General features: G+C 47.1%; 1 protein-coding gene across 1 annotated transcript in view; it reads right to left on the reverse strand.

The window, feature by feature from the left end:
- Kirrel3 (kirre like nephrin family adhesion molecule 3) overlaps positions 1-20,170 on the reverse strand; it is a 557,724-nt gene that overhangs the window by 109,761 nt on the left and 427,793 nt on the right. The window contains exon 2 of the mRNA XM_050120010.1: positions 16,037-16,114. Coding sequence (XP_049975967.1) covers positions 16,037-16,114 — 78 coding nt within the window. The remainder of the gene's footprint in view (positions 1-16,036; positions 16,115-20,170) is intronic.

A 20,170-nucleotide genomic window follows, 5' to 3' on the forward strand; every position in this document is an offset into this window, starting at 1 on the left:
CTCTCTCTCTCTCTCTCTCTCTCTCCCTCCCTCCCTCCCTCCCTCCCTCCCTCCCTCCCTCCCTTTCTCTCCAGGATCTCATCAGGCAGCCCAGACTGTGTCCTTGAACTAAGAATGCCCCTGCTTTCACTTGCTGAGTCCTGGGATAACAGGCATGCTCCATCATGCCTGGCTTAGAATGGCGACTTCCACTCTCCTCCTTGGCTCGTTCTTAGCTCTGGAAATGGATCCCCTACAACAGCTTTCTCAGCTCAGGTCTGGTGTAGTGACTGATGACTTCCATTTCCAGCACTGCTGGAGCCGTGGGCCGTTGCAGTCGCTACCACAGTGCTGCCATCCTTATTTGCTGGGCGCCAACTCAGGGAGAGCAGGCTGGTGCCTACCCGAACCCTTCCGCTGGGGCATGCGAGCAGGGGCAGCTGTTGGCCGCCATCTTGAGAGAGTGGTCCATGCCTGCCTGCCTCTCAGGACATCTCTATTTTCCAGCTGCAAGGCCTCTGGAGATGCGTATGGCTCCTACAATAGCAGAGTTACTCATGGCTTCGCCGGAGAGAGTGGAGCAGCTTTGAGACCTCCTCCCCTAAACGCAGCAATATTTGGTAACACTTGGCGTCTTGGGGAGAGAATTCATGTCCGTAATTAGTTACTGTATATCACCGTGAGTACTCTGCTCAGGATTTACTGGGCAAATACCATTTAACTGCACAATAACTACAGGTCCTTGCTGCTTATTGGGTAATTTACTAAGGCTGGGAGAATGGGGCAGGAGGGATGCTGAATAGGAGGTATTGTAACCCCTTGAATCAAACTTTATGAGTTCAGGTTTGGCAGAGGAGAGACTGCTTGTCGCCAGCTCTCCTTGCTTTGTTTTGCAGGGTTTGGCGGCAGATCGCTTCCTTTCTTTTATTCATTGCAGAAGGACAGGTCTGAGACTGGGCTGCAGGACTGCCCAGGGCCACCTAGGGTTATGGAGGGGTCTTTTGATTGAGAGGGTCTTTGGCCAGAGTCTTCTGCAGAAACCCAGGCTATGCATCTAGCCTGTCACCAACTCCCTCCATGGGGCCCCTTTCTGTATCTGGGCCAGTGGGTGGGGAGGGCAGGGAGCCGTCCTTGGCGGGCAGCATCAACATAATCTCAGTTCTCTCTTCTCTCACAAGTACGCGTGTTGTTTGGGAAGCAGCCATCCCCGGACCTTGGATGGCGTTCCCAGCCCTAATCTGCTTGAGCGAAGTCTGTCTTTGTTTGGCCATGCACTGTCTAAACTCCTGTAACCTATTTAGGCCACGGAGAGGGGAAGAGACACAATAATGAAAAACTCAACGTGCAACATTGCCTTATGCAATCTAATAAATTACTCCGTAGCCAGCTGCCAGCTCAGACTAAGCCCAATATTGCCTGCAGTAATTATTTGGATCAAATGCAGTTTATCTGCTTCATATTTGTGCTTCTGTGCTCAGTGGTAACTTATAAATGTCATTGTGGTGTTTATTCGTTATAATGAAACTTAATGGCATTGGAAGCTAGGAGCAGAGCTGGTGGGGCGGCAGGTTTAAAACAGTTTCTTCATCTCTGGAGAAGGAACGAGCCAAGATAACACTACAGTGCCCTAAAGAGAAGAGATTTGCAGAAGCATTATGTCCTTGTGCCGTGTGGTGGACGAGAGGGAGCCAGGAGCTCCGAGCTGGCACCAAAGGTCATTTGACTTTGCCTCTGGAGACATCGATCAGGAGTGGGTGAGACTCAGCCACAGTTAACCCAGCACTCTCCCATCTGGCCTGGCTGTCTTCTGAAGGCTTTTGTGTTCCAGGAGGTATCCAGCTTTCAGACAACCAGTAGCTGCTGGTAGCTGCTCTAGAGAAGTGAGACTCAGTGCTCAGGGTCTCCAGAAGCTGAGGTCTTGAATTGGGATGGAAGTTAGTCTCAAATGACTGTGTTGTAGAGGACGGATAGTCACGGAAGGCCTGGTAGGAGAGGAGGAGGGGAGGGTGAAGCCCTTGAACAATGGTCAGTGGGGTTCGTGGTAGGAAGCATGAGGTCAAGGAAGGGCTGGTTGGTAGGGTCTGAATATAAGGCTCACCACTGGCTCTACAGAAGGGTGAAACATTTACTATAGAGTTCGGAGTTTTGACTGATCCCGGGCTGGTCTCTGCCATTTACTGGTTAGATAGCTTTGGGTAAGTTATTTTTCTCTCCTCAATTTGATTTCCTCATCTGGGCCATGGGAGTCAGCATAGCTCTCCCTCAAGACTGTGGAGATCATTAAATAAGCTGACGTGTCTAAGGTGATGAGCATGGTGCCTGGCAGAGACTAAATGCTGAAGAGCTGGCTGTGGTGGCAGTGAGTGACATGCAGTAGATGTTCGCCCGGTGACAGCTGAGTGGATGGTGAACCACGTCCCCTTCCACTTGTGAGCGCTGCAAAACCCTCTTCCAAATGGCCGAGCTTGGCCTTGACCATGCTCAGGGCTGATTTTCTTATCCTTGTTGTATAATGTGAACATGAGGCCCAGCATGGCTAGTGACTTGCTCAAGGCTCCCCAGCTGCTATGTGAACGTGGAATTGGTTCTCCTGCATCTCAGGGCAGAGTGCCCTCCACGAGTCCTCCCATGGCAGCCCCTGACTTGACTTGGGAGGCTGCACTCATCCATGCTGTCCTGCTGCCCTGTATAGAGCTCACATTGACCTCTCCAGCACAACCAGGGGCTTCCCCCAACTGCTTCCTCTTAATATTGCATCTGCCATTTGCTCATGAAATAGTCCTGATTCCCCCTGGTAACACACATGTGCAAGGCTCCTACCTCGGGAATAAGGGTGTAGAATATTCATCATCGTAATTCCTCCCACAGGCCATCCCTTTCTCAACACGCCTGTTTTGACCTCTGCACTCTAGGGTAGCCACTTGGAACAGTAAGGGATTATGGAACATTATCCCTTCCCAAAGCTCCTGCACAGCCATTATGTATATACAGTCTTTACAACAAATGCACGCAACAAAGACAGCTGGGGTCGTGAATATACCCATCTTGCAGATGTGAAAATATAGGTCCAGAGAGATCAAAGTCAAGGTTTTATTCCTCATCAAGAACAGGACTAATGTCTAAAATATTTGTTTCTATGTTTGATTCCTGATTAAACATTACCCATGGAAGTGTTTGCTTCATGCAAATAATAACACACAATCTTATTTGTATAATACTGTACAATTTATGAGATTTACCCTTGTTACTTTACTGGTCCTCACGGGGCAGCTCAAATGTTTCTTTCTTGTCTGACAATGCTCACACAGTTAGCTGGTGGCAGGTAGGGGCCTTAAACCACCATTTCCCAATATGAATTTCAAGGGAATACTGGGCCTGACACACCAGGTGAAGATGCTTTATGGATGATGATTTGAGAGCTGTGTTCCCCACTTTTGGTGGCTCACTGTGCCCTTTGGCATGTTAGTTTCCTAGATAGTCAACAAGAAAGGAACTTGTTTAATGAGGGATTCTTCAGCCTTCACCTCCCTTGTCTAAGCATCGAGGCTATATTTTCCAACAAAATAAAACAACCCAAGTCAGCCTACAAACAGGCTATAGAAACACTGCTTCGGAGCGAGTGTGGGTTGACATCCGTCCCGGGTGTTTTCAGGTGTAAGGCTGACAGAGGATGGTATAGAGGGTGGGATGGGGAAGGGGATTTCTTCTGTGGACCATCAGAGCTGAAGCCCTTTCCCCAGGATGTCCTCTCCTTCCTGTGATCCTGGGCAATGATGCCTAGTCAATTCACTCAATACCAGACCCCGTCTTGATTCAGGGTAAGACCAGAGTAGGCTCTCTGAGTAGTGGATGCTGGGGAGAATGAGGTGGTGGGTCTGAGCCTTGGGAAGAGTGCACAGGAACACGTGGGAGACCTTTAGTCACACCTGCCATTCCTGATGTTGGGGACACTGCCAATTCTATCACCTATGGAAGTAAGCAGAGTGGTGATACAGAAGCCAAATTCACCTCCTGGCCATATGCCTTAGGTTAATGTTTCAGTCTTTCTAGGCCTCAGTTTCTTCCTCCTCAAAATGGGATAACAGAACACAGGTGACACCAAAATAAAAGAGGGGGAATTTTGGAGGTCTAACTCTTAAACAGGGGTGGGAGAAGAGGATGAGGGGGAGGGTTGATTAAAACTAAGGAAGTATGATAAAGCCACATGGAAATCTATGAACCGACCAAAAACCATAAGTTAAAAACCAGAAAGTGTTAGGTGAGAGAAAGCCAAGGGCTGCTAAACAAAAACCCTAGTGGTGGGTGTGAGATGCTCCTTGGGAGTCACTGTCTAGGGAGACCCCCAGAGGCCCCCAAACAATACAAGTTCTTGCCATTCCTCGTGGTTGTCCCCAGAACTAGCTGATAAAAACCCCATGGGTGAAGACACGCCTTGGCTGCAAGATATAAAGTGAGCAGAGTCTGAGCTTTCCTCATTTTGGCTAGCTTCCGTAGTCCTGGAGCGTGTTGTGTGAGATGCCAGGGAAGAAAAGACATCAAAGGTTTAGCTCGGCTGCGAATCCTATCAGGCATAACACCAGTCTGCCAGGCAAGATGCACCGACTGGTACAATACTGGTGCATTTATTAGGTAACTAGCTACTCTCTAGTCAGATTCAAGGTCTGATTCACAAGAGAGAGATGCATGTCTGATACTGTAAACCCAGTCAAAACCCCTTGACTGAGGAGGTCTTAAGTCCAAAGAGTAGCGTTGTTGTTGCTGTTTAGGTAAATTGTCACGGCACCGAGTCATTCCTAACCATTTATGTTCATACTCATAGACAAACGCCACTCCCAGCCTTACTCAGGGAAACTTCTCTTGCAATGAGTAGTGGGGACTACAGAGATGCATGGCTGCTCAAGATGCTGAGTGTGAGTGACAGCTGATGCTCGGTCTTAAGACATAAATGTCACCTTTTTTGAGGCTTAGGGATCAACAGTGAAGGGGGCCTGGAAAGACAGTAAGAGTGGGAAGACAGGGAGAAGGGCTGTGAAATGCTGTCTTCTAGATATGACACAGCTAATGCAGCCATGGCTTCACAGTACCCACGGCTGCCTGCACTAGGTCTACACAGGACTGGGTCTATTATCCGTCAATCATAGATCAGGGAGGGACTCACTAGACCTGAGCCCTCCCTGAAGAACTATTGGCTACTGATGGATTCTGGGGGAGGGATAGCCATTGTCTCCAGCATGTACCCCTTGAGGAGCCCACCAGACTCCTGTGGATAGTTCCAAACCCATGGTCACACAGATGATCCTGGTTAAACCCAGGGAATCTCAAAAAATAAATACACGAATAAACACACAAATAAACAAAACAAAATGAAAATTAAATACAGGAATGTAGGAAAGGGATTTGAGGGTTGGGGCTGAGATCAAGGAGGATGGGAGGCTAAAGTCATGAGAATGCACTTTATACAGATCTAAGTTCAATATAAGTTTTTAAAAAATGGGGCATGGGCCTGGAGTGATGGCTCAGCAGTTAAGGGCTTTTTCTGTTCTTCTAGATCAGTGCTTCTCAGCCTTTCTAGTGCTGTGACCCTTTAATACAGCTCCTCATGCTGTGGCGACCCCCAGCCATAAAATTATTTCATTGCTACTGAATAACTGTAATTTTGCTACTGTTATGAATAATAATGTAAATATCTGCTATGCAGCATATCTGATATGTGACCCCGAAAGGGGTCTCCATCCACAGGTTGAGTGGATTGAGGCTCAAATCCCAGCACACACGTGGAGGTTCTCTAGTGCCTTTGTGTCTTTAACTCCAGTTTCAGAAGCTCTGATGACCTCTTCTGGCTTCTGCAGGTACCGGGTTCACAGATATACATGCAGGCAAAACACCCATACACGTGACACAGATTTTTCAAAAATGGGACCACACTCTTGATGTGGTAGGTGGTAAATGATACAAGCATACAAAAGTGGTGTTTGATCTTACACCCTCATGGGTTAGTGGGTTAGCTCCGGTCCTTCTCTCTCTTTCTTGAAGCTGCTCAGTATAACTGCAGCCAGAACTACTGGCTTTACCCACTGCTGTGCCCCAAGAGAATGTTCTCTGTACATCTCTTTGACTTTCTCACCCCCTTTCTCTGTCACCAGCCACTCACTAAACCTCAATTTCCGATGGAAGTTGACAGCTATGTTGGACCCCCTTGAATCTCTAGGTTGTACCATTTCAGAGGCTGTTGGAGCAGCTTCTGATCACCAGTACCCGAGAACTCTGCTTTTGGGGGCTCTCTCTCTCAGGCAGTACTCACACCAATCAGGCAAAGCAAGCGGCGCTGGAAGCTAGCACTCCTACCCTTTGTGTGTGAGGTCCAAACATCTTCCAACCCATTTCTCTCAAGAGCCTGTGTGTAAATGCCCCACTCCTTGGGACTCCTGACTTTGAGTCAGTATTCTACAGCATGTCCCAAAGGTCCCACGAATCTGGGTTCTAGTTGTCCGCAGTTGATAGTTGGCACCAGGCTGGATGAGACACTATGTGGTCTCTGTTCCCCATGTCAGTGTTTTAAAGTCACTCTGGTACCCTCTTCTTCTGCAGATAAGTGATCATATTTGAATCCTTAGATAGAATGTGCCTCTGGGGTAACTCAGCAAAGTAAAGATATTCCCCCATGTCTCCCACAGCTCCGAGTACACAGTCAGCACCTGATAAATCCCCAAATCAAACAGAATTGAACTTTCAGAACAGACCCAAGTGCAGCTATCAGCGCAGCAAGAGATGCAGGCTAGCCAGAGTGGCAGGCTAAGGAGCGTTGGATGGAAAGCTCGCCTCCTTTTGGGTATGAGAGCATCCACAGCCACATCCTCACTTCTGCACCCACAGTACCTGATTATGGGCCACACCTCGGCAGGTGCAGAGGAAGCATGACTTTGTGCTCTTCTTCCTCAATGAGACAAGAGGGCTCGTGCTGTGTTTCCAGATCCTTCCATGAACAGAGGTTGAGACGCGCCACTCTTTACTGACACGGATGGTGGTTATTCCTGGTCCATTTGACTCAGAGGTGGGGGACTGGTACATTGCTCTATTTATCCCGCACTCAGTATGCAGTTACCGAAACTGTCACCGTGTCCTATATTCCATAGGCTATTATGTGTATTTCAAACCATTATATAAATGGACTTGATTTGGTACTTCTGAATGTCATTAAACTCCTCCCATACCAGTAACAACACCGTTTCCATAGAAACAAATATATTTCAGCGAGAAAGGCCCAGGGAAGAAGCAGACGGAGTAGAGCGGAAAACACGGTACCCCATTGCTGCTTCCAGAGTGCCGGACCAGGCGCTGTGCAGTGACCACCCTGCAAAGGTGGCACAAGTGCCATCAGCTTTTTATTGACTTCCCTTCTATAAAGTCCTGGGTAATTCATCTCAGCCCCAAACCTACTCATTCCGCTGCGCAGCTCTAAAAACTTTATGGCACTACAGGTCATTAGGCACCTCATTTATTTCCACTCTTCTTTGCCTTCTCCAGACTCTGGGGGGAGGAACCTGGAGGGAGGGTCTCAGCACTCAGTGAATTCAATGATGGAACTTCGAGACTGGATGCGTGAGGGTACAGGAGCAGAGAGGGGAGAGGAGGTCTCCTCAGGACACAGCACAGAGGAGACCAATGTCTTGCCAATGGCAGCTGCTCCCCAGGTCCCTTGGTCCCTTGTCAGGGAAGTTGGAGTTTTAGGATGAAGACTCCTTGGGTGGAAGGAGTACAATATTTGGAACCTCTGTATAAGAACCTGGCCGAGGAGACACAGTGCCTCTCTGTCTGTCTCTCTGTTTCTCTGTCTCTCTGTCTGTCTCTCTCTCTTCCCCTCTCTCATAGGAGGATTCAAGCATTGGTTGCAATGAGCTCTTTAGGAAAAGTAGCCAAGTGTCAAATTCTCCAAGAAGCCACCCTCAGTACACCTTGCTCACAGTCTGAATGGAGTTTCCCTCTCTGTGGCCACAGCTGATTATTCAACTTGATGAAGGTGGCTCTGAAACTGTGCTACAATGTCCTGTGCTTGACAGCCTTGGGAGCAGGGACCACTTCCACACGTCATAGGGTTGGCACGGTGCCAGGCACAGAGAGCCACTGGATGGATGGTGGTCAGTCCTAAGTGGCCAGATCCACAGTAATCATGAAGTCTTTCCACCTAGGGGAACCGGACAAGGATGCTGAACCATCAAGACATGGTGTCGACTACATCCCAGCTTATTATAAACTGTGGATCATGACCCCCATGGGGGGTTGGTATAGGCTGTTGGTGGAGGTAATAGAGAATTTGGCATTAATGGAAGGTTTCTGAGCATCCAATGAGCAAAAAATGAACTTGAACTCAAACATGCAGTGACCAGGTGTGTCTGGCAGCACTCACCTATTTTGCATCCCTCATATGCAAGACATTGGTTCTGAACACACAGCGTGTGCACTGTGCACTGCACACACCCTCATACTACACAGTGTTCTGGATGCTTCCTTAGCTTGGTTTCGAAGCCACTGAGTGATATGTATTGTGGTATCTTTGCTGTGCATGCAAAGGTTTGGCTCTTGTTAGAAACTTGGCCCATTTAATTATGGAAGACAATGGTTTCAATATTTTTCTACCATCATTTCTTAGTGTGTAAGTATCAAAGTAATGTGTTTTGGGGTTGGACTGAATTTGAATGTTTGATTTAAAAAAATTCCTATTTAAATGGGTGGTTTGAGTTTTACATAAAAACAAAACATGAAATGGACTTTGGTTTGGGATTAGGACAGTTTCTGAAGTGCAGCAAATGCACTTCTGCTGAGGCTGGAGAAATGGCTCAGAGGTTAAGAGCACTAACAACTTGTTCTTCCAGAGGTCCTGAGTTCAATTCCCAGCAACCACATAGTGTCTCACAACCATCTGCTATAAGATCTGGTGCCCTCTTCTGGCATACATGCAGGCAGAACACTATGTACATAATAAATCTTTTAAAAAATGTACTTCTGCCATGTCATATATGTTTATGCAAAGCAGGATTCTTAGCATTGAAAATTTTAATATCAAAATACTGATCTGAAAATCGTCAAAAAAATGCTCCACACCCTGCAGCAGCAAATATTTAGTCAAGATTTAATTATTTATGTAAAAATAAACGAGCACACCTATCTCATTAGTGTACAAATTTGCCTTTGTTTCTTTAATAAGTGGTAAAATTAGGTTGTGTATCAAAGATTAAGAAATATTAATTTCTTCATGATTTATCATCAGTAAATGCTTGGTTTACAAGCCTATATACTTGGAGTCATATAACTGTAAACATTTATATATCTCTGGAGTTACATAAATTCTTTTTCAGCAAAAGGTGGGCAAGTGGAGAAAATTTAAGGGACCATCAACAAGCTGACCTTGACCCTTGGCTCCCTTCTGTCACGTGCCTCTGTGATTTGCTTCTAAGCCTACTATGACGAGAGCTGGAATCGCATCTGGATTTCTGACTCCCAAGCTACAGTGTTTGACCATTAGGCTTCCGAGTAGCAGTGCTAAATGAAGTTCTTAAACCAGAACAGGCATCAAAGTGACCGGCATGAAGAATGGCCGGTTTTCCCTGGTGGCAAGCAGTGTTGCTGGGGACAGAGCACATGTCCAGCCTGGCACTGAGCCTGGCACAGTGCTGAGCTGTAGGGGTGAGGGTGGGTGTGACTTCTACATGATCTCCCATGTCACTGTCTCAACAGCCTCCTTCCTTTTCCCTGGGGGTTCTAGCAGCCTCTCTCTTTCAAAGAGCTCTCCAAACAACTTCCCTGACCCATCCTAGGCTCAACTTTCCTGCTGGCTGTGTCATGCTGGGCAAGTCACATTTTTTTTTTTTTCTGGGACATTCTCCTCTTTTTCTAAGTGCAGGCTCATGTTTCCTTTTCACCAAGACCCAGCACCCTGTGGCCAAAACCAGCCCCTGTCTTTACTTTCCTGCCATTTTCCATTCTGTGCAAACATTTGAGCCCCTTGAGACAGGACAGACCTAATGGGGCTCGCTGATGGGGCGAGCAGGCAGCTGTTAGGGAAACAGCTGCGATATGAGCATGCATTCGTACATAGAGGGCAGGGGTGTGGTCTGCAGGAGTGTGTAGCACACAAATTTGACCTAGCCGAGGGAGAGCAGATCAGAGGACTTAGTGGGGAAAATATTGATGTTAAGGTTTGGACAATATGCAGGAATTAGCATGCGAAGAGCAGAGAGATGGATGGGTTGAGAGTGACGTACGTTCTAAGAAGAGGGATCGAGGACACCAAAGTCCTGTGTAGGGGAGAATGGCTTCTTGAGGGGGAAAATGAAGGGTCATGTGGCAGGAATCAGATTATGTGGAACCTTACAAAACGTGGAATGGGTTTAAATAGTCTTAAAAGCAAAGGAGAATCACTGAAGTATTTTCTAGAACACAGTATCAAGATTTCATTTTGAAGCAAGGCTTTGGCTCTGTGTGGAGATGAAATGGGCTGAGGGTGGTGGTTGGACACGATGAGCAGAGGGAGAGAGATGAGGAGGGAGAGAGAGGGATGGAAGGAGAGAGAGAGAATGGGGGTGTAGGAAAAGGAGGGGGGGTGGAGAAAGCAGGGGCAAATTCAGAAGATACCCAGAAGGTAAAATCCCCGGGACATGATGAGATCTCGATAGGAATGTGAGGGAAGGGGAAATTTACAAAGTAATTTGGCCTGGTCTGCAGACAAGGAAACCCTCTGGCCTTGGATAAACAAGTCTTCTGTAGGAATGAGAGCTGGAGGATAAGCCTGAGACAAAGCTTGAGCATCTTCCATCAGATTGTGGCAGGAGAATGGAAATAGCTGGTCTCTTGTTCCAAGATGCTGAGTGAATTAAATAACAATCGTAAAGTTCCCTGGAAACCTAGGTCTTGCCATAAATAATAAACAGGGACGTTATACAAATAACCAGCTTTGTAGCCCCAGTGGAGGAAACCACATCATCAAGAAAAATGAAATAAGAAAAAAATATGTGCCCCAAAGCTCCAACTAACAAAATGACAGTATTAGCCAATGTCCTGGGGACCATGGCAGGCACCTCAGGAATGCTCTCAGGAAAATGATTGTGCGTCCTCTGCATGAGCCAAACTGGTCTCAAGGAGTCTTGTGGCAAGAGCTGCCCCCACAAATGGGTCTTGCCGTTCCTAGGTTCTGGGCTTTGGGCGGAAGTCCCAGCCTGCCTACTCCTGTCTCCTCTTTGCACTGAAAGAAGCACAGTTCGTTTGCAGGTCGGGTGTCATCGAAGTCAACAGGACCTCAATCTTCTCTGCAAGGAGAGGCAGGATAAAGAAACGCTGAAATGCTTTGGGGCAATTGGTAAAACCACTCTACTTAAAACCGACTCCTTTGGTGACCAGGGATTCATCTTGATCACCAGAGCATGCAACATTATGGGATTAGAGAGAGAGAGAGAGAGAGAGAGAGAGAGAGAGAGAGAGAGAGAGAGAGAGAGAGAGGTGTGGGCAGTGAGTTGAGAGGCAGTTTAGAGTTCTCATCACCACAATTTAGAGACTTTGTCATTTGGTTTCTGTCCACTTGACATGTGCTAGCATCATCTGGGAAGGGGAAACTTCAAATGAAGAATTGGTCTGCCAGCTTGGTCTGTGGGTAAGGCTGTGGTGGCATTTTCATGACCATTAATGTGGGAGGGCCCAGCTCACTATGGGCAGTGCCACCCTGGGCAGGTGGTCCTGGGGTTTTCTTATACATAGGAAAACAGGCTGAGCAAGACGCAAGGGACAAACCAGTAAGCAGCACTCCTCTTTGATGTTCCTGCCTCCAGGTTCCTTCCCTGAGCTCCTGCCCTGGCTTCCCTCAACTGTCAGGCAAATAAACCTTTTCCTTCCCATGTTATTTTTGTTCAGTGTTTTATCACAGCAATAGAAAAGCAAACTGATATAAAGCCTTACAGGCGACCTTATCCAAACTATTCAACTTTGCGTTTGAGGGCTGAACTCTAGGTGTCCAGGGTCTTGTCAGGATAAGCTTCACATACTTGCTCCAACTATGGGACAGCTCTCTTTTTTAATGTCTCTATTAGGGGATAGTAGATCCGTGTTGTTCTGTACTCAGGAGCTATGAACTGGCTCGGGGGCCAAGCATCTGGCTTCATCTTTCTTGGGTGCTCCAGGAGGCCAGAGTTTTCAGTCAGTCTGAGGTGTTGTACTGATCACGGTGTGGCTCCAGCATTGGGAGGCGTTGCTATTTTACCTTCACTGAACTGAGAGAGGCAGTCACACACTGGGATTCTGAAAATCCTGAAAGTTTGTTGTCTGCCTCCCTCTGCAGCTCAAGAGGGCACCTCTATGTAGGAAACTTACCTGGGCAGACCCACTCCAGTACAGGACCAGGGGCCAGTCAGAAAGGGGGCCAAGAATTCCTAGCCCCCTCTCTCCTTTAATCACACTCTTCCATGTTTATCCTTCTCAGAATGGGCCTCACAGAACTCTCTGGTTCCTAAGGGACTTGTGCCCCTCCATCTAGATCTCCCTATAATGTTCTGCCTTTGTTTCACAATGGGCAAGGGCAATCTTTCTGACCTTCTTTTCCACTCTGCCTGGGTTTTGAGGGGCCTGTAAACCTGTAACTAAGGGGAGCCTGAGACTCAGGGTGCTGCTGAAGATGGAAAGACAACCCCAGTCAGGGTCTCGCTATGTTTCTGACCGGCCTGGAACCTGCTATGTAGGCCACACTGGTCTAGAGCTCACAGAGATCCGCTTGCCCCTGCTTTCCAAGTTCTGGTATTAAAGCACGGTCAGCCTAGAGATACATTATATAAGTAGCTGTTCCTTCTTAAGACCCAGCTGATACTTGCGGGTGACTTTTGATATTCTTCTATTGTGACTCACAGCCTCTGATTAAACATTTACCTAAGGAATTATCGTAAGTGACTCTCTTCTATGTGTGAGTCACTGAGCTATGTTCCAAGGATGTGAAAAGATGGAGGTGAGGTCCTCCTTCTTCCACAGCTGGGGCCCCACAGTACACAAGCCGGAAGTTGATGGGCCACCCCAAACTGTGATACACACGGCAAAGAGACCAGACTGGTTGACCAGGTGGCACATACGGTGTGTGTGTGTGTGAAGGGGGGGAGCTCTGGGTTAGGTGAGGCATGAGCAGGTGCTTTTCATGGAGATGTTTTTTTAGTGAGACATGCCTTGTGATTTTCCTGTGAGGTCCTTATGGGCAGGGACTGTGTCTTATTCAGTTTAACAGCTCTGCTGCTTACAATGGAGCCTGACACTTATTATGAAAAATTGGTATCATTTTTATGCTTTTCAATGAATGTTTGATGAAGAAATAAACAACCTCTTTCCAACAGCTCCTTTCAAGTCCTGAGTTCTTAATCACCGGGAGACAATGATATCAGACAACCCCGACATCCTGGGCCCCGCCAGTCTGTATCCCTCCATCCTTGTCTGCCCTTAGCTGATTTCTGCCTATTGCCCTGTTGGATACCCAGATTGTTGAGTCCAAATGGGAAAGAACTCTTTCCCACAACATTTACCAACCACCCCCATTCCTGCAAATACTACAGATTTTCTCCAAGAAGCTACTAAGCACTCCCAAATAGAGCAACTCTCTCATTGACTATCAGATGCTTCCTTAAATGATTTTTGAATAGCATTTTCTTTTTATTGCTTTGTATAGTTTAACAGCACCAATTGCAATTACTCTAACATACGACAAGCCCCAGATCTCTAAGGCTCTTGTTCATTCATTATTTTCCTTTTGCTCCTGCTCAAATGTTTATTATTTTTTGGAATGTAGTGAGAAGGAGGTGGTGGTGGTGGAGAAAAAAAAATACAAGGAGATATGAAATTAACAGGGAAACAAATGAAATAGGGGATTGCTTCTCCCTGGGTGACAGACACCTTATTAGATGCTGTTAAACAAAACAAATATGCTTTAATACAGCACAAGCAAAGCTTTTATATTTATTCTGAAATGGAAATAAAGAGATTCCTACTTTATCTCTAATGGAAGAAGCAGATAATTATACCAATAGCTCTTGAATTCTGGCCACTTGGAGAATTTTTTTTTCTGTTTTACCAGTTGTTCAAATCATACCGAGGTGTGTTGTCTGGCATGGGCCAAGAAGTCTGTTGCTTGATTGATGTCATGGCTGCTATTCCTGTTCAATTATTAACATGTAGGGGTTATAATTATTTTGAGTATTGCTTAGAGATAATTATAAACCATAAACAGTCTCTGTGTTTGTGGATGCCTTTCTTATCTGAAAACGGGTTGAGGTTTGAGAAACCCAAGCAGACTATGCCTCTCATTTGCTTCCTTAAAGAGCACATGAGCTTCAGAAGAGAGCGAATGTGCTGTCTGGCACTTGGCAAAGCAAGTCTGTCTGACCTGGAAGCAGACACCTCGCTCCTCTTCTCATTGTGACTTGGACTCTTCCAGAATCGGAGCTAATACACTGCACGTGACTGTTCTACCACACTGTGGGGCTCCCCTAGCTGTCTCCATTTTGTTAGTTGAGACTTATCACACATCTTGGCTCAGATTGCTCAACACCCCTTGATTCTTGGCCACTTAGAAGCTGGGGTCAGACACCTGGAGCTTCAGTCAGATCTAAGCGCAGCCCAGTTCCCTTTTGTTTTCTCTTCCAATCCCTAAGAGCCCAGCCTGTTTCTGTAATGAGCATCTTCAGTAAGAGAACATGCCTATTCAGCACCACGGACAGAGCCACGCTGTCAGTTCCCACAAATTAGAAGTTACTGCCTACAACCACTCTCTTCTGGGCGGCTGTGTTGAGAACGGGGAGAGAGAGAGGGTGATGAGAAAGAAAAAAAGTCAATGAAAAAGACTGATGGCCTTGCCACAAGTATGCAGCCCAAACCTCTGGCTATGCTCAGCCATGGGGCTCCTATAGTTGATAAGTGGCTTCTGGAAGCTGCTGTTTTCTTGAACAGGCAGGCAGTGAATGTAAGAGATACGAGCTTCCTGGACTGACTTACTAGGACCTAACTCCTAGCAGAGTGTCATCTTGATGGGTTTTGGTGGCGGGAAAACAGCCAGCCAGGGTTCTGGTTGGGGCCACATACAGAGGCATGAGTGTCATGGATGGCGACTTGGAAGGAGAGGCAGCTATTGAATGTAGGGAGGAGGCACAGGGCTGTGTACCATGTAACTCATGGCCAGATCATAGGGGTGTTTTGCCTCTCTTTAGCTTGGAGTGGGAAGGGAGCAACAGGAGCTATGAGCCCTGATGGGGGGAGGGAGCAGCTCATGGCAAGCTGGGCTGGTGGGAAGAAGCCAAGGCTTCATTTGTCTGACTTTAATGAATAAATGGTATCCCCAGCCATTGTCTAGCTGCCTTTGAACCCTGACAAACAGTCTGTGGCATCTGATGAAGAGGGTTATTAGTTGCATGGAGACAGATGGCTGGGGATGGAGAGGATTGGCTTTTTATTACAGCAGATCCATAAGTGACAGTGATATTCTCTCATACCAGCCCCCATGTCAAAGTCAATACATTCTCCCAAGTTCTCTGGGACACAAGTGATCCTCAGGAAAGACCCCATGCTTGAGGAAGGCAGAACCACCCCTGGGTGGGAGACAGAATTCAGTCTGTGGAGTTGGGAAAGTCTCTAAAGGCAGGCTCTGGGAAGTATAATGTTGCCTTATACTTTATGATTCTCCTGAGTGCCCTATAAGGTGCTGTCAATTCAAGAGAAGGAGGGAGAACTTTGAAATAGAATGATAATGGAAACAGATTTTGCTGGACTGGGTAAGAGGGTAGAAGAGCAAAGGCAGGGAAGTGAAAGAAAGAAAAGTAAGGGACACATGGGGGAAGAGGAGAGAGCAAAAGAAAAGCATGCATTATCATCCAGTGCTTTGGCAACAGCTACCTCCCTGTGTCAACAGCACCACGAAGATCAAGCTGAGCCTCCCACTCTCCCTCCTGAGCTGTTGTGTGTTCCTTGGGTAGGTTCCTCTGCACCACAGTGGTAGGCACACCCTCCCCTCATGGTCTGACCCACGATGGGAGGACAGTTTCTCACTGACCTTCATTCATTCTCCGAAACTTGTCCTTGGCCATGTAGCCCAGCACCAGACAGCATCCTCTCTTCTGGAGGCCAAGCTCTGGAAGGAAAATATAGGTAGGTGAGTTGGGAATGGGTCAGGTGTGAGGAGACTTCTTAGCAGGAGGCGGTGGCTAATTAATAAATGTTTCTACAGCACTTATGTCCCGGGCATAACTTAGAATCTGTAGCTTTTGCTTGATGCCCACAATTGCGTGTAAGGCACAGAGCATTGTGCTTTCCATTTTCTACAGTCTTCATTTACAAATGCATGAAGTAAGCAGGTGCTGGAGTCAGGATTTGAAATTAGACTCTAGAATCCATTCTCATAACTATTACTCTGGGTTATATGGGATTTTTATAGTCTAGGGTTGGGGACCATGACTAAGTCACTTTGAAACTGTGCTCAGACTAGCTGAACAGGAGCCTCTGGTAGTATCCAGAGTGGAATAGCATGACCAGACACAGTGGGTGACTCAAGATGAAAAGAGAGAGTGGAGAAGACAGAGGCAAGGGATAGGCAGGGTATGTTCAACCTTCTGGGAGGGTGGGTTTCTGCAGTTGCTGATTCCCGTGTATCCCTATGGGCAGGCACGGTTCAGCAACAGCATCTAGAACTTGGGAAGTATAGACGTAGAGCACAGGGATCAGCAGTAGTGAGAGACAGGAGGACCCATAGCATGAATGACATTCCCAGAAGAACAAGAAGAGCAACTTTTGGGTAGCAAATCCCAGTATTTTATAAACCAGCTTATGTTATGTGCGAGTGTTGGACTTGAGTTCATCTGCTTCACTAGAAGGCAAGCTAAACACTCTGGTATTTGGATCTTAGTCCTGACTTGTCTTGGGTGCTTTAAGACTTCTGAAACAATTTCACATCCACTTTAATTTTTGACTCCACAGCAATGCTTTGCCCTATGTGGATAAGCCATTGCTGTTCACACAACACCGACGGAGGGTGGGGGGCTCAACAGTGTTGAGGGACTGCTTTTGATGCTTTCGCCTCCTCATTCCCACCTGTTTGTTCAGAAACCCAACAAATGTGACTGCTGCCCTAAACTGGGCAAATGGGCACCTGATATTGTCCTAGAGAGCACATGACTGCAACCACACCTCACGGAATCTTGTCAAGATTCCTGCTACACAGATGCTTCCACCCACGATCTCAGAGAAGGAGGTTCCTACTGAGCAGTGCCACACTTATCCGTGGCCTGGGTGTGTCCTTGGCCTTCCACCTGCAGGTGTCTTTGTCAGAGACTAGGAAGAGTGGGATGAGTCCTCCTCCTGCCTCTGCTCACGATGCTCAGCATTTCTCTGCTGCTGCTCAGGTCCAGCCTCTGAAGACAACAGCATGAAAAAGGTGTAGGACCCCCGAGAACAGATAAGTCAAGCTTAGGGGCTCATGTCCTAGGGAAAAACAAAGCTTGGCAGGTGGTGGTAGGACGCCACAGCCCAGGGAGGTCACCAGCTTTGATCTCCTGATCTTTTAAAGGGAGTTATTGAGTATTAGTGCAGAGCAGAGAGGCAGATCCAGGGGTGCTGTTTCTGAAGGCACCTTCCCTGCCTTCCCCCTGCACACTCGCTCAAGCATCTGAAGGCGCAGCCAAACCACCCTCATTTCAAACAGCTTCCTATCTCCGGCGCCCAAACCGACATGTTAAGTTCTCCCATCCAAGGCCTTGGCCCTTTCTTCAGGGGCTTCTGTTCTGTCAAGGGCCGCGTGGATCAAAGCCCCTTTGATGTTTACTTACTATATTTGTGGATTCCTTCTAATAGCCACCTCCAAAAGGCAGGAATGCGGCGTGCAGAGGGGCCAGAGGACATACACGCTGTGAGGAGGCTCCTAGCTCCAGCTAACAAAAACTTTTTGCCTGAGCTTGCATCTAAAGTCCAGGTGCTGCCAATAGGAAGACTTAGCCTGACCGTTAGGATGACAGGCACAGAAGGAAATGATGGTTGATGGTTCCTATTATATTTATCATTGGCTTACACCTGCCCAAAGCACATCAGTGGTGGCTTCCACTGGAGGAGGGAGCGTGGGCTACTAGATTGAGTCTAGCAGGGACTCTGTGGGGTTCACTGAGGGAGGAGGACAGAAGAAGCTGAAAGGATGTGGCTGATGTTTCCTCTCCCTTCTGAGCAGTTTCCCACACTCGCAGGTGAACATAAGGGGAAGTTATAAAGATTGGAGTATAAACAACCTGTCTTATCTAGTTGTCCACAGTGTCTGTCTCAACAACGCGAACTAACTTATATTTTATGTGTCCCGTACTGGGATCCCTCCCAAGTGAGTGGTGGAGGGGTGGCTGAACACTCACGCAGTTATTATAAGCAAGAGTCTCTCTGACTGTACTTGATTTTTGTAAATGAGCAGGGAAATTTTTTTTAAAAAAGCTCTGATTAATAAAAGAAATTGAGGACGAGGTAATTTCTCAATGTATTTGGCTCATTTAATTTGACACGTGTGGGTTAGTCTTAATTATTTAGGCGGCTACATTACAAGGCGCTAATAAGCACACTGCAGAAATTTATTAAGTGAGAGGGCTCTCTGGCAGAGTCTTTGCTGAGAAGTGAGGGGAAGCCATGGGGATCCCTCTGAGAACAAGTGAGCTGGAGGACTGCTGAAGTGAGGAGTAGCTAGCTTGTCACACACAAAATCTGGGATGCTCTTCTGAGAGACTTGTGGAGCCAAAATAAAACTCACCAAATCCACACATGGAAGCCCACGGCAGGGACAGAAGTGGATGAGGCAGGGGAATGTGAGTGCCCCTCTGGGGACGAAGAGCATTGTCAGACATACTTGATCATACATAGACCAAGGAGGAAGCAAAAAGTAGTCGTGTGGGCTTGGGGAAACATTCAAGTGAAATAAAACCAAAACCAAAAAACCCATGAGGCTATTAGGGGAGACTACAATACAACACTACACAGAGAATGTGATCTTTCTTTGTGAGGTCGTCCAGCACCAGCCTGTCCCCTTGCTTGTCTCTGAGATGGACAGGGGAGTAGAATCACAGATGTTAGTTTTGAACCTCAAGGTATGGGGGATATGAGGTCTGCTTCAAGTAGGCTGCTCTCTTTGGCTTCATCATTGTCAGAACCACTCAGACTCCCCAAAGGCCTCATGGAAAATGAATGAAGGGAGCCTTGGCTTAGAAAGACCGTTCATAGCAAAGTTTAACGTCATTTGTATTTGGCTTGTAAGGGCACTGTCTGAGGAGGGCAAAGACTTAATCAATGCTATGTGCACAGAAACAGGTATCAGAACAGGGATGTTTCTTAAGGAGAAGAGATGTTTGGCACCCTGGGAACGTTTGGGCTATGGACTGTGAACAACAGAAGATCCAAAATGTCCTTTTCCAGCCCTGAGCCCCTCCTACCAGGTTCAGTGTCTTGCTCATGGCAAGTGCTGGGCCAGAGGACGGCTGACTTAAAGGAAGGGCAGATTCAGAAATGTCAGGGATGGGGCGAGCAGTTCCCTGGAACTCAAGCCGGAATGAGCTTGGCTGTAGCAGGATGCATGTAGGTTGGGTTGGGATGCTTGCGGAGTGAATGAAACTTGTAATTCATCCAAACAGGGAACTGTTCCACAAGTAGGGAACACTGTGGGGTTTTCTCCGGGGAGGAATAAAAAGGATGACTTTTTAAGTGGAGCAGGTTTCTTCAGCTCGCAGGCTGGGGCTGGGGCTCTTCCTAGGCTCTGAATCCTTTATTCTCACTGCTTCTACTAATCATGACCCGGCGATGCTGTATCCCATTCAGGGCACACTTATTTTTTTTTTTTTTCCACAATGCTGGCATATTTACTGTCTCATTAGATGCTCACAGTAGCTTGGCGGAGTAAGCAAGGTGCAAATTATTTCCTTCATTTTGAATTTAGAAACCAAGGCTTAGAGAACTAAAAATGATGCTTCAGGGCCAAAGACCTAGCTGCTGTTGGTTCTCATCATAGAACTAAGGGCTGGTTTCAAGGCTAGTTCTTAGGGATGCCATGCCTGTAAATACTGCAAGTCAAAATAGTCCAAAGAATACCAGGGATGGATTGGGTACACCCTCTCCTATTCATATCTCACCCATTCCCCTCACCACCAAAGCACTCATTCCTATGTGGACTGGG

Source organism: Alexandromys fortis, unplaced genomic scaffold (assembly GCF_014885135.2).
Source record: "Alexandromys fortis isolate MF-2015 unplaced genomic scaffold, M_Fortis_MF-2015_v1.1 scaffold_168, whole genome shotgun sequence".
Taxonomy (NCBI): Eukaryota; Metazoa; Chordata; class Mammalia; order Rodentia; family Cricetidae; genus Alexandromys; species Alexandromys fortis.